This window comes from Micromesistius poutassou (genome assembly GCF_964030765.1).
Source record: "Micromesistius poutassou genome assembly, chromosome: 7".
In the NCBI taxonomy this organism is placed as follows: Eukaryota; Metazoa; Chordata; class Actinopteri; order Gadiformes; family Gadidae; genus Micromesistius; species Micromesistius poutassou.
In genome coordinates, this window is record NC_140277.1 from 13569617 (window position 1) to 13582189 (window position 12573).

General features: G+C 46.0%; 1 protein-coding gene across 1 annotated transcript; it reads left to right on the forward strand.

Moving 5' to 3' along the window:
* Positions 1 to 747: 747 nt before the first annotated feature.
* On the forward strand, positions 748 to 10061 carry synpo2la (synaptopodin 2-like a). Its single transcript, XM_084470739.1, has 4 exons — positions 748 to 1135; positions 2993 to 3144; positions 3557 to 4305; positions 5744 to 10061. Exons 1-4 carry the CDS (start codon positions 1034 to 1036, stop codon positions 8419 to 8421), a joined length of 3681 nt encoding a protein of 1226 aa, XP_084326865.1. The 5' UTR covers positions 748 to 1033; the 3' UTR covers positions 8422 to 10061.
* Positions 10062 to 12573: the final 2512 nt, after the last annotated feature.

Consider the following 12573-nt stretch of genomic DNA (forward strand, 5'->3'; position numbering starts at 1 on the left):
CTCCCATACACTGCATGACCCCGAGAGCTGCCTTTAATTTAACCACACACACACACAGACACGAAACACACACCAAATACCCCACACCGAAGAGTACCTCTACTCAGTGGCAGTGCCGCTTGCCAAACCTCCCAGGGTCCTTTGCGGCATCAGACCTGGCAACCACGGCCAGGATCTCCACAATGCTATAATAATGTAGTATAGTATTGTAGTAATAAATATTGCCATCATATTAATTGACAGAGGGACAGACAGACAGATGATACAGCAGCCCATCTTGCTCATCCCGTCAGCCTAAAGGCATGCTGGGGGGTGACTCTACTTGAGGTCACCAACGTGAGTGGTGAACAGAGATCAGGTGCAACAGGGTCTCCAAAATGGATGCTCAAGTGGTGGTTGTGGTGCAGCCCAATCTAGAAGATGAGCAGCAGCAGCCCATTGGCCCACGGCAAGGTCCTATTTTTGGAAGGGCCCTCAACGAGCCACTGGGCTCCCAGGCCTGAGTGACAGGGCAAGTGTTCTCCGTTAGGCCCTCCCCCTGTCTCACTCGGGCCTGCATTCCTGAGTATAAGCTGACCTAGAGCACCTCCCATCACTCTGTCTATCTCTGCCTCTCTCTCTCTCTCTCTCTCTCCCTCTCTCTCTTCCTCTGTGTGTGTGTGTCTCTCCCTCAACTATCATGGTCGGCCCCCCCTTGGGGTAGGTGTGTGTGTGTGTGTGTGTGTGTGTGTGTGTGTGTGTGTGTGTGTGTGTGTGTGTGTGTGTGTGTGTGTGTGTGTGCTGGTGGTGAGAGCAACCAGTCTGCCGCTGCACCAGTACAGTGACGCTGAAGGACTCAGAGCTGACTGTGGGGGCCCTGGGCACGGACCATGGGGCCATAGCACTGAATGGCCCCCTCCTCTCGTCCTCTCGTCCCGTCTGACACAACTTGTTCACTGAAGTAAGGAGCGGATCGTTACAAAGAAAGAACAAACCAAGGACAACAAAGTAAAAGTACATTGTTAAGAAAAAGGGCGACTTTGTGAGGAGGACGATGGTGGCAGAGGAGATCGTGATAGTCTTGTCCGGGGGAGGGCCATGGGGCTTTCGACTGCAGGGAGGGCTGGAGCAGCAGAAGCCCCTCCAGGTAGCCAAGGTGAGTGAGCAGCCATCTGTCAACAGGTGGGAGCCGAGACAGTCCTGGCCCACCGGAGTACTACACGGTAGACCCGTAGGCATGGGGTCAATCTGGAAAAAATAAATCATGTGATGGTGACACGTGACAACAAACTATCAGTTGTTGATGGGAACAACTGATAGAAAGGTTTCAAGGAAAGTGAGATTCATAAGAGCCTATGGCGTAGTTTGGATCAATTGAGTATTGGGGCTTGTGTGGTTTGGTTTGGGGTCCAGAATGTTGTGAGACTCTGTGGTGGTCTATAACGGTGGTGGTTAGGGGCGCAGATGATTATGAACTATGTTAACTTTGAACTTTGGGGTGAGCTAACAACCGTAACCCATTGTCGGTCAAGGTTTTGTTGTACATTTATGTACAACAAGTATTGTATTTACCCACGGAAGCAAGTATATTTGCATGGGCAGAGTCTCAGTTTGCAATAAAAGGTTTGAGTCTTTTGGTATTTATAGATTTGATTTAATTATTCCTGCTCTCATATTATTTCGAAAGGAGTCAACAATCATGTTAATATACAGTAGATGTGTGTTTGTGTGGGCAAACTGCTCTTCCTCTTATACTCTATCCCCAGGGGAGAGGCAGGGGGTTACAGGGTCAGCTGAGGTGTGGGTTTATGCCCTGTACCCCAAAATGATCACAATACCCTGTTTTAGCACGTAGCTATATATAAAAAATACCTCCTCTTTATGAATGCTGCGATAGCTTGAAAGGCATTTCAAATGTCTGAAGTCTGTTATTGATTAATTTAGATTTAGAAGTAAATGTAAGACATCATTTCCATTGAGAAAATCCATTGCTGTGCAATGGAACTTTAGCATACAAGTCAACAACATGGAGGATGGTTTGGGATTGTTATAATAATAACAGACAAGATCACATCCTAGTCTCTGGAACAGTGCTTGTCCTTCACCATAGAGAGTATAGAGTAGGCCACATCCAGCGGGGGTCAGACCCCAAGTTAACCAACAGGTGGATGCGGTTGTAATTGTTGCTTCATTAAAATGTCTGCCATGCGTGTCCAATGACTTTGTTGATCCGGGCCGTCACTTTATAAGCAGGTGTCATTTTATGCACGTGCACACACACACACACACACACACACACACACACACACACACACACACTTGACTCTACAACCACAAGGTGACTGACTGAATGACTAATTGACATGCCACACTACAAGCAGGTGCTAGCCACAACAAGAGTGTTGTGGCTAACAAGGAACCAGAGGGACCAGCTGGGACTTCATTACATATCAACCACAACTTGTTTTGAGAGTGACCTTAGGAAACCATGTCATCCTAACCTCTTGTAATGTCTTAAATGCATATATATATATAGTATCCATGTTTTTATATTTGCATTGACCTTGCCAAAATAACGGACAATGTGCCTGTTAAGAAGAGGGCATCCCACCACAGTTTGCCTCCTCTTCCGAGGGGAAAGCTTTGCAGATAGAACAGCAGCACCTCTCCCATGTTTAAAGTGGTCATACACGTCCCCCACTTGAGTTGCAATGTATGTGGTATGTGTCTACACAGTGGGCTAAACAAGACCTGGTGTGTGTCTGGCAGGAACTTACACAGCAGGACCAATATCAGATGGCTTGGTACCGACTTTATGAAGAAGAAATTATATAAGAATGTTTAAGGGTAAAATGTCCAGATCCAAAAAGCATATAGTACAATGGTTAGGGTTAGTGAAATTCTGCAATTCAAAAATGTAATTTATAAATGAAAATCTTCAGACATGTGCGCGTGTGTGGGTTTGCGTGTGTGTGCGTGCGTGTGTGTGTGTTGTATCCCCCTGCTGGAACAGGTACGGAAGCGCAGCAAGGCATGCAGGGCCGGTCTGAGAGAGGGGGATGAACTGGTCTCCATCAATGAGCAGGCATGTGGAGCCCTTTCTCACGCCCAAGCCATGAACCTCATCGACAGCTCTCCAGGACTGCTCCACGTCCGAGTCAAAAGGTCAACCATGTGTATAATGTATGATGTGTAATGCTGCTATGATGCTATGTATATTATATTAAATATAACACTTATTTAGTACATATCACAAGTGGGCATGTCCACCTAGACGTGCGCTGGATAGATCAGTCCATCCGCCTACCCAGTGGACTGTAGCAAAACGTTGCTCATCTATCCGTCACACATCTAGGTGGACATGCCCACCTGTGATGTCATAAGGGGAAGTTTTCCAAAACCGCTTGTAACGGCTAATCACACCACACCTGGTGGCATGTCATGGGACCTTTAATGTTTCATATTGTGAATGATGATTGATTATTATTATTATTATTAAAATACCCCCGATCCTAAGAGCATGAGTAGGGCCTTCGGTCTGAATGTGTTCTCACACCTATTGGACCTGTTAACGCAGGGCGCCTGCTGGATTCCAGTCCGTCGTGCTGCTGACCCGCGCTCCCTCGCCCCGCATCGACAAGGAGTACCGCGCCGCTCTGAGGGCCATGTCCCCCGCCCACGGCCAGCACCCGCCTGTCAGGGAGATCCACCGCAGCCAGTCGTCCCTGACCAGCGGCCTCACCTCGCCCCCCTGCAGCGAGGCCTACTACGGCGAGACGGACAGCGACGCCGATGTGATGGCCTGCGGCCGGCAGCGGCGCCAGAAGCGCCGGAGCCCCAACGCCGCCACTCCGGGGAAGCTGGGGGGCAGGTCCTCCCCAGAGGGCGGGGAGACGTCCGAGATGAGCGGCTACGACAGCGCCCCGGACGCCGGACGCGTGTTCTCCGGCCCCCTGGACGGATGCGTGGGCTGCGGAGGGGAGGGGATGAGGGGGACGGTCGTGGGCGGTCAAGAGGCTCTCCCGGGCGTGGCTCGGAGGGAGGTGATCTACCAGCCTCCGGCCCCGGGGCTTTGGTCGTCTCAGACGTCCACCGAGACCTCCTCCATCATCTCCTCGGCTGACGACCAGGGGCCCCGGGATGGGGGCCCGGAGGAGGACAGTGGCTTCCTGGAGCCGTCCAATGTCCCCCTGGTGTCCCCCGAGAGAGCCAAGGAGGCCATGATGCTGGGCTCCCGTAGTCAGCTGGTGCCCATGGTCGGGCCCATCGACACGCCTGTGGATGAAACGCTCTCCACCACCTACGTGGAGAAGGCCAAGCAAGCTAGTGAGTACAGCTGATGTTAGTAAAAATCTGTCTCCAACCAGTGTGCTTATGGCTTATATTAAATAAATGTTGGTGTGTGGTGGTGGCTGTTTGGTGTGTGGATCTCATCACTGAGTGAGTGACTTTTGATATTGTCAAGGACCGACTGAATTAATTTGATTGGATGTATCTATTCATTTTTTAAATGTATTGCGACAACAAACAAACAAACAAACAATACAGGGGCTAATGAAATGATTGTTCAATTTAATAATTGAAAATGACTAATGTAGAGGACGACAAATTAAGCCTGATATGAGTCCAAGCTTCCTCTCTTAAAGTGAGAGGGGCTGGTACATGCTTCTATATTTACTCCCCCAGTTCAGCGATCCGATAACCTCCTAGCTCAGCCCAGGAGCTGGGAAAAGCATCTGCAGCTGCTAGCTGGTGTCAAGTAGCAGCGGGGGAATACTTCTTTAGCTAGCCCTCACCCCTTCATGGTAGTCGTATGGCGACGGGGACATGTATCACAACGATAAAGGCCTACTGCTCATGAGGCCATTGAGATTTCTAAAAGGCAAAAGAAAGAAATCATTTTGTAATAGTAGGGGCAGGGGCATGCAGGGCCATCACGTTGCAAAACAATGTGTTTCCTTGTGCGTACGCCATGGCATTACTTATAAAACACGGCAATGTGCTGGGCTGGTCGATTTAAAAGTAGATCAGCTGCTTTAAGAACTTCAATAAAATGACCAAAAATATCCATAAACTCTTACACTGGGTGAACTTGAAGGGATTCTGACGTCTAGATCAGGGATGCTGAGAAAGAAGATATACATTTCTCGTCTGATCTAAAATTATTTCACTGTAGCTCACCTTTAAAATACTTTGTCACAGGATCTTCTGTCAGTTCACAAAACGTTCAGTTAAGTTTTGTGTATGAAGTGCTGCTAACGTGTAAATGTATCCTTTACCCAAGCTAATGTGAGAAGCCGTCAAGCTTGTCCTGAATTTTCTCCTGGAAGTGCTCCTATGTGAAAAGGGGAAGCCTGTTGAGCACTTTCTGGTTAGCATGGATATAGACTGATGTCATAGTCAGAGTTTGGTCGAAAGGTTAAATGATACCGTTTGATGCCATTACAATTTTTAAAACCGTAGTCATGTTTGCAAGCTTGTATTGAATAACCTCCCAGCCTGATCGTTGTATATCCAAATGCAAAGGTTTTATTGCATCACAAGACCAGATATGGATTAAACTAGGACTCAAAGGCCTAAAGATCCTAAATTTGTGATGAACTAATGAATAATAAATTAATAATGAATAATGTGTTTTTTAAATTTTTAAATCTTTTTAAACCTTTTTAAATCGTTCCAAAAATGTCAACCATTAGATGGCAGCAAATTCACCAACGTAATCTTGTCTATACTACTAACCTCTGTGACAATTGCCCTTCCACAGAGCTGAACCGAGGGGACACTGCACAGGACAAACATGTAAAGGAGGCCAAGACCAAGTGCCGAACGATTGCATCTCTGCTAACGGATGCTCCTAACCCTCACTCCAAGGGTGTGCTGATGTTCAAAAAGAGACGTCAGCGCTCCAAGAAGTACACTTTGACCAGCTTCGGTAGTGTGGACGAGGACATGTGCCAAGAAGAGGAAGAGGACGGTGTATTTCCAGGAAGTGAGTCAGAGTTTGATGAGGAAGGCTTCTCAGCTGCCCTCGATCCGACCTGGGACAGCGACTGCCTGGACAAGCTGGATAAAAGGGCAGCAGCGAGTACTGGGGGTAGTGGAGAAATGTCCGGAGATGCTCCGAGTCCAGGGTTGAGTGACACCACGGGCAAAGGTGCCCAGCTGTTTGAGCAGCAAAGGAGAAAAGCTGCTGAACATGCCAAGAAAACGGAGGCTGCACAGCCTCAGATGCCCCCACAGCCTCCAAGCCAGGGGCACGACCAGTGGCTTACTCATGCAGAACCACAGGCACAAGCAGTTCACCCATCTCCACAAATGACACAAATCTTAAGAGATGATGCTCAACCTATGATGGCCCAAGCCCCAGTTGCTGTGTTAGGTAACCCAACTAATAGCAATATGAGTTACACTGGAGTGGGCACAGCAAGCATGGTTATGCCACCTACATCAGCAGCACCCTCTGAGTCACCAATACTGGACGTTTCGTCTAGTAATGTTCTCAACCGAACCGCCCGTCCCTTTGCACCGGGTTTCATAACCAGCAGGTCTGCCACAGCCCCTGTTGTGTTCCGTCCATCTGTAGCAAAGAAGCCCCAGCGTCCTGCCTCAGCGATGATTGCATCAACCCCAATCTCCACTTCCTCTGAGCCATATAATAATGGTGCATTGGCAGCCATGCCACCCTCACAGCCTATTGGTCCACCATCAATGTTCTCACCACCTTTCAGTCAGTCTGTACCTAGTGGTCCTTTCCCCTCAACACCAATGGCCTTCCACAATCAGATCCCTCAACCTTCTCCTTATCAGGTACAGCTCATGCAGGCCCCACAACAAATGACAAGTACTCCCCAGGCTCCATATACATGTGTGGCTTCCCCTCCAATGCCTCATGTATCAATGCACCAACCAGTTTCGTATGCACCTGTCGCTCCAAGTGATGCTGCGCCATTGCTCCAAGCTCCTGTATCAGCTGCTCCTAACCCAGTTGTGCCAATCCCTTCAGTTCAGGTGCCAATGGTCCAGACACCGCCAGTTCAGGTCTCCCAGGCCCCTTTAGCTCCAGTATCTGTTGTCTATCAGCAAGACGCTGTGGCTCCCACGCCTGTCCCTGGGTCAACAGGTCGCACAGGCATTCTGTTGGATGCCCGTCGGCGTGGTGGAAAGCATAAGCCTATGTTCAATGTTCCAGATGTCAAGAAGAACTCACCTAATCCTCATCTGCTGTCCATGGTTCAGAACTTAGACGAAAGACCTGCCCGATATAGGTATGGCCAGCCTCCGGATGTCAACAGTGAAGGTGCAGAGGAAGACTATGGTGATGCTGGCAAGGGTAGGATGCCCCCCCCGGTCGCCCCCAAGCCTCGGGTGGTCCATGAAGCCCCCCAGATTCCTCAAGCTGAAGGCAAGGGGGCTCAGCTGTTTGCCCGCAGGCAGAACCGGATGGGCATGTATGTGGTGGACACCCCACCTGAGACCCCTTACCAGCAGGAGGTTACCTTTAATGCTCAATCTCAAGCCTCATCCCAAAATCCGTCCCTCACATCTCCATGGAAGTATTCCCCTAACATCAGAGCTCCACCACCCATTGGCTACAATCCCCTCTTGGCCCCATCTGTCCCCATAGGACCTCAGAGAGATAAAGTGAAGCCTGATAACGAGGCTAGAGGAGGAATGGGCATGAAGAAAGAGGGAATAAAAGCCTTGGATTTCATGCGAAGGCAGCCGTACCAACTCAACCCTGCTATGTTTAGTTATGGAGGCAGTAATGCTAACCTGTCTGCCATGCCTTCCTACCAGGCCCAGCAGCAGCAGCACGCTGGTTACTCCAACACATTGGTGGGCAGCTCACTCACCCAGCCCAGGCAGATCCCTCTGAAAACTGCTCGTGTGTATGAAATCAAGCGCTTCTCCACCCCAACACCAATGACAGCACCCTCTCTGACACCCAAGGTTATCGCTCCCCGCTCAGCCACCACTCTCGGGGAACGTATCACACGTTCCGACATGATCTCACCACCTCCTAAACCTCTAACTACAACCCATGCCTCCTTTTCAACCTTTGCTCCGACCTCAGTCCCTCTGACTGCCTCCAACTACTCCGCTGCACCTGCTGCTTGTGTCCCGGCGTTCCCGTCGTATTCTCCAGCCCCCGCACCCAGGCCCGCCCCAGCCCCGTTCCAACCCGCCGGCCTGCCCAGTCTACCACACATCAATACAGCACCTATTCCACACTATGTTCCCAATGCCCACCCCATGCCCTACACCCCAGTGTCCTATACCTCTGGACTCCAGTATGCCAAGCAGTTTCAGAGTGCCCCAGAGCTCAGCATACTCGCCTCCTTGCCCCCACTGAAGCCCAACCCTGTCCAGGTTCCCAAGCCTCGCTTTGTTGCCACCAAGCGGGGCGTCCAACCTGGTGTCTGGAGACCTGGGGCCTTTTAACTCCCATGCACCTCTCATCTCATTTACAGTGTGTGTGTTGACTAAATAGTAGATTGCAAGGTTGAATATTAACAAATTTTACTTTTTTGGGTGGGGGGTTGCGAAATGCTGCTTTACATGTTTATGTTTTTGTTGACACTGGTAACACTATGCTCACGTTTGAGAGTGATTGACATAAGTTGTTGACATGCTAGGTCATTGTTATGAGTGGAACAGCAGGTCAAGTGTGTGCCTGTCCTGTGTAAAGTTTGGAAAAATACTTTTAGAAGACACCTATTGATTCGGTCATCATCATCACTGTCTAAGTGGCGCTGAAATGTTAGAGAATGAGTTGTGGAGATCGGTTCATAGAGCACATATAGTGGACAGCCACCATATAAGCTAAGTGACTTTTTGGAGATTTGAAATCCAGAGGATTTTCATTGAACCATTTTTTTCTATGGTTAAACAAAATGTGTAATTCTATTAAATAATCACTCTGTAAGTGGTATGTTGGATGTTTTCTGGTATTTTATGAATCAGAAATATAAAATGCTAATATATTACTGCGTAAATAGCTGGTCCCTAAAAGTTTAAGAGTTGTGTTTAACAATTTAGCTAACTTTGGCCGGACAGAAATGTTATATTTTTCTAGAGGGTTCTGGTTAAGAGGTGCCCTGGCTGTCACTGGATATCTCCTCCTTCTAACACAACCACACCTTCCTGGTATCAAAGTGCCCTTTCTTGGATGTTTTAAACTAGTACCTTGTATTAAACAAATGTCGCTAATGTTTGAATGTGTATTTTGTGATGCCTTATTTGGGCGTAATATAATTGCCATCTGGGAGAGGTGACAGAAAGCAGAGCACCGGCATTGTATATAAGAGGGTAACAGAGATGTGGACAGAGATAGAAGCAGGGATTGAGACCAAGCCAGACAACTGACTGAAGGGCTTGGAAATCCAGCCCTTCAGTCTGTTCTGCCTGTACAAACTCACTTTAGAGAGGGGAGCATCCAGAATGCAGCAACGACACAATTCACCGAAATGGGATCTACGATAGTGTTTAAGTGTTAAGTCCCACAGCCTGTTGAAATTAAAAGAGCATTGTAGTAAAAGTTTCAGTTCTGCAGGTTTTGGCAAAGAAGACAGAGTGATAGCCTACAAGAGACACATAAAGGAACTGTGTATGCCGGTGGCTCCCTATAAAAAATAAGATTGGAAATGTTGCCTATGGATAAAAGCAATCACTGCCCATAGCCATCAAGCTCTTTGAGATAATGGGGATTTCAATGCCGATATGAAGTCTACTTGTAGGGCTGAGATTGTTGCAAGAGTTGTTTAATTTGTGTTTATTCATGTTTCAGGTTTCTTGACCATGAATAGACCCATGAGCACCGTGAAACTTATTTTTTTTTCTATTTAAAAAAAATATGTATTTAAAAGTAGTTTTGTATTCATATTATTATAGAAATAGTATGGGTCAAAATATAAGAATGTTACATTTATGGATATAGAGCGAATAAGGTGTGGGTGTGAACATGTTTATTATGCAAATATTATACAGCAAGCGCTTTACACTGACTTGGGCACAAGGCATTTTTAATGAAATAAAGGTAGACATGAAAGCTTTTCAGTTGCCTGACTGAATGTGTGACTTGACACTGCCCCCTGTCGTTTATTGTGTGACTTACAGTATCTGGAAGCACCTGATCATAAATAGCCTGCTTGTGCTAGAATATCTTAAAATGTGGTGATAGACACAATATGCTTTATTGCTTTTCAACCTATAGCCCATTTTATATGTATTAGAGGCCCCAATAATATGCCTTTACATTCATGTATGTATAATAATACTTACATTCATGGATTTCCGCTATTATCTATTCATTCCGAGGGGATATGCAGTTTTAATTAGTTGTATTCAGTTTGAAAAAAGATCATACAAGTAAAGGTAGGCTAGTGGGGAAATGCACGTAGAAGTATAAAAAGCAAGATCCTGGATCCCCTGTTTACAGTCACAGTTAACCATGAATATGTGGAACGGGTTGGTTTCTAACAAGATCATTCTACATATATATATATATATATATATATAAAATTATAAACAACAACAAAAAAAAAAAGTAGATAAATTTTTTTTTTTTTTAAATTAATTAAAAAAATTATAAACAAAAAAAAATTGACCTGCTGGCGCATGTTTTTTTTGACCTGCGCGCATGAAAAAAAAACATGCGCGCGCAGAAAATTATTATTTTTAAATATATTTTTTAATATAATTTTTTTAAATACATTTTTTATATACATTTTATATATATTTTTTTTATCATTATTTTATATCTATTTTTTATTTTTTAACTTCTAAATTTTTTTTTTTTTATAAAAGCTGCACTTCTTTATTTGCACTCAGTGGCCCATCCTTGTCGGAGGCCTTCTGTACCTGTGCGGTACATTTCATTCATTTTCAAAATGGGCCTTCCCGACTTCTGGCGGTGAATTCCTTTTTGATAATTGACCGTTGCTAAGCACATAATGACCGCTGTCAAGGAAAGCAAGCGAAGCAAGCCACCTCCGCTTCGCGTCGGTATCCGGTTTGCCCTGTCGGGGCTTATTTTCCCGATAATGACCGGCGTTCTATACATTATCCCTTACTTATTTTTGTATGAGCTGCCAGCCTGGCTTGGACAATGAATGAGGTATTAATACCGATACTCTTTGGCTGGGATGCAATAATGAGGCATCAGACAATCAAGTCATTTTAGCCTGAATACATACTGTAGGTAAAAAGCACCAGAGCAGGTTGGTAGTACCATGGACATACAGAGCGATAACCTGTTGAACTAAATGGATGTGGTAGGCTACACCATGGGATGCATCTGCACAGCCAGCTCATGCTGTGATAGTGTTCAGCTGTGCAACAAATATTTTTTGCTTTTTCAATCATTTTTAGTGCTGTGTGTAGCCACACGTTTACCTCTTCACAACTTAAACACGTAGTTAATTTCCTTTCTTTGTTTGTGTTGGTAGCTTAGTCATGTCATGTCACGTTGTCAACATTGGGTACATGGAGCACAACATAGTGGGTCATATGTCCAATGCTTTTTGGGAACACTTTATTCATAAAATGTGTCAGACATCAGTTTTTTGTATCCACAAGTTTCCACCGCCCAGTGATGCTTTGCGCGAATTGTGGGCATTACCGTTTACTATGAGATCGATGTAAACAATCGCCGTCAGTCATTCATTCATTACGATTTCAACCAATTATTTAGTTTTGTTCGGTTGTAAGTACATCCTCAAACTGCACACGTTGAACACGTTTCAGCGACAAGATACAGTGATGTGCTCAGCCTGCCAGCTGATCAGCTACAAACACAGCTGAGGCAACCCGAGGGGTATTCCATCAACCAAGCTAAACGCAAAGCCGGGCTTATTTTGCTTAGCCGGGCTTCTTTCAGCTAGAGTTGCGTTCCATGAACGTCACTTACGGGAATTTCCGCTAAGTAACCATGGCAATTTATCCGACCAAACTAACCTGGTTGGGAGCAGGTTAACTGTCAGGCTAACTTGAGCTGTGTTTCAGAGAAGTCCATCTGTCGGCAACAATTGTACCATCAGAAGGTTCCGCCAAGCCTAGTCCTCACAATTTTGTCATAAATTTACATATATGAAGTACAAACAGCGTATATTTTCACTAAGGGTCTAAGATTAAATGATGCAAATGAAATAATTCAATGAATTGCTATATATTGTCATCTTGGATATTTTCTCAACACACACAACACACATACAAATAAGAAAAAGTGTGTGACGCTGCGCTTTTTGGCATCAGGGACTTTCCTTTATACTGTGGGTGACGCAGAGGGTCTCTCCAAAGCTACCATCTGCAGGGAGATCAGAAGAGTGTGCCTTGCACTAAAAAAGTTGTTGAATGTATTCATCACTTTCCCTGGCCATCTTACACCACAGAGGATGAAGGAAGCATTTTATTCAATTGCAGGTATGTGATCAAATTAATATATGACAAAGTAGTCATGTCGTGTTGGAATACCTCAGTAGAATAACTAACTAATATCTCCTCCAGGCTTTCCTAATGTTCTAGGGGCAATAGACTGCACCCATGTGCGGATCCGGGCGCCATCTGTTTGTTTTCATTTAAAAAAACCTGCACTAC

Bases quoted from the DNA above. Each gene is read 5' to 3' on its own strand.
- synpo2la (XM_084470739.1), top strand. From the start codon at position 1,034: ATGGTGGCAGAGGAGATCGTGATAGTCTTGTCCGGGGGAGGGCCATGG. The intron at 1,136-2,992 runs GTGAGTGAGCAG...CTGCTGGAACAG, and splicing joins AGCCCCTCCAGGTAGCCAAG to GTACGGAAGCGCAGCAAGGC. The intron at 4,306-5,743 runs GTGAGTACAGCT...GCCCTTCCACAG, and splicing joins GGAGAAGGCCAAGCAAGCTA to AGCTGAACCGAGGGGACACT.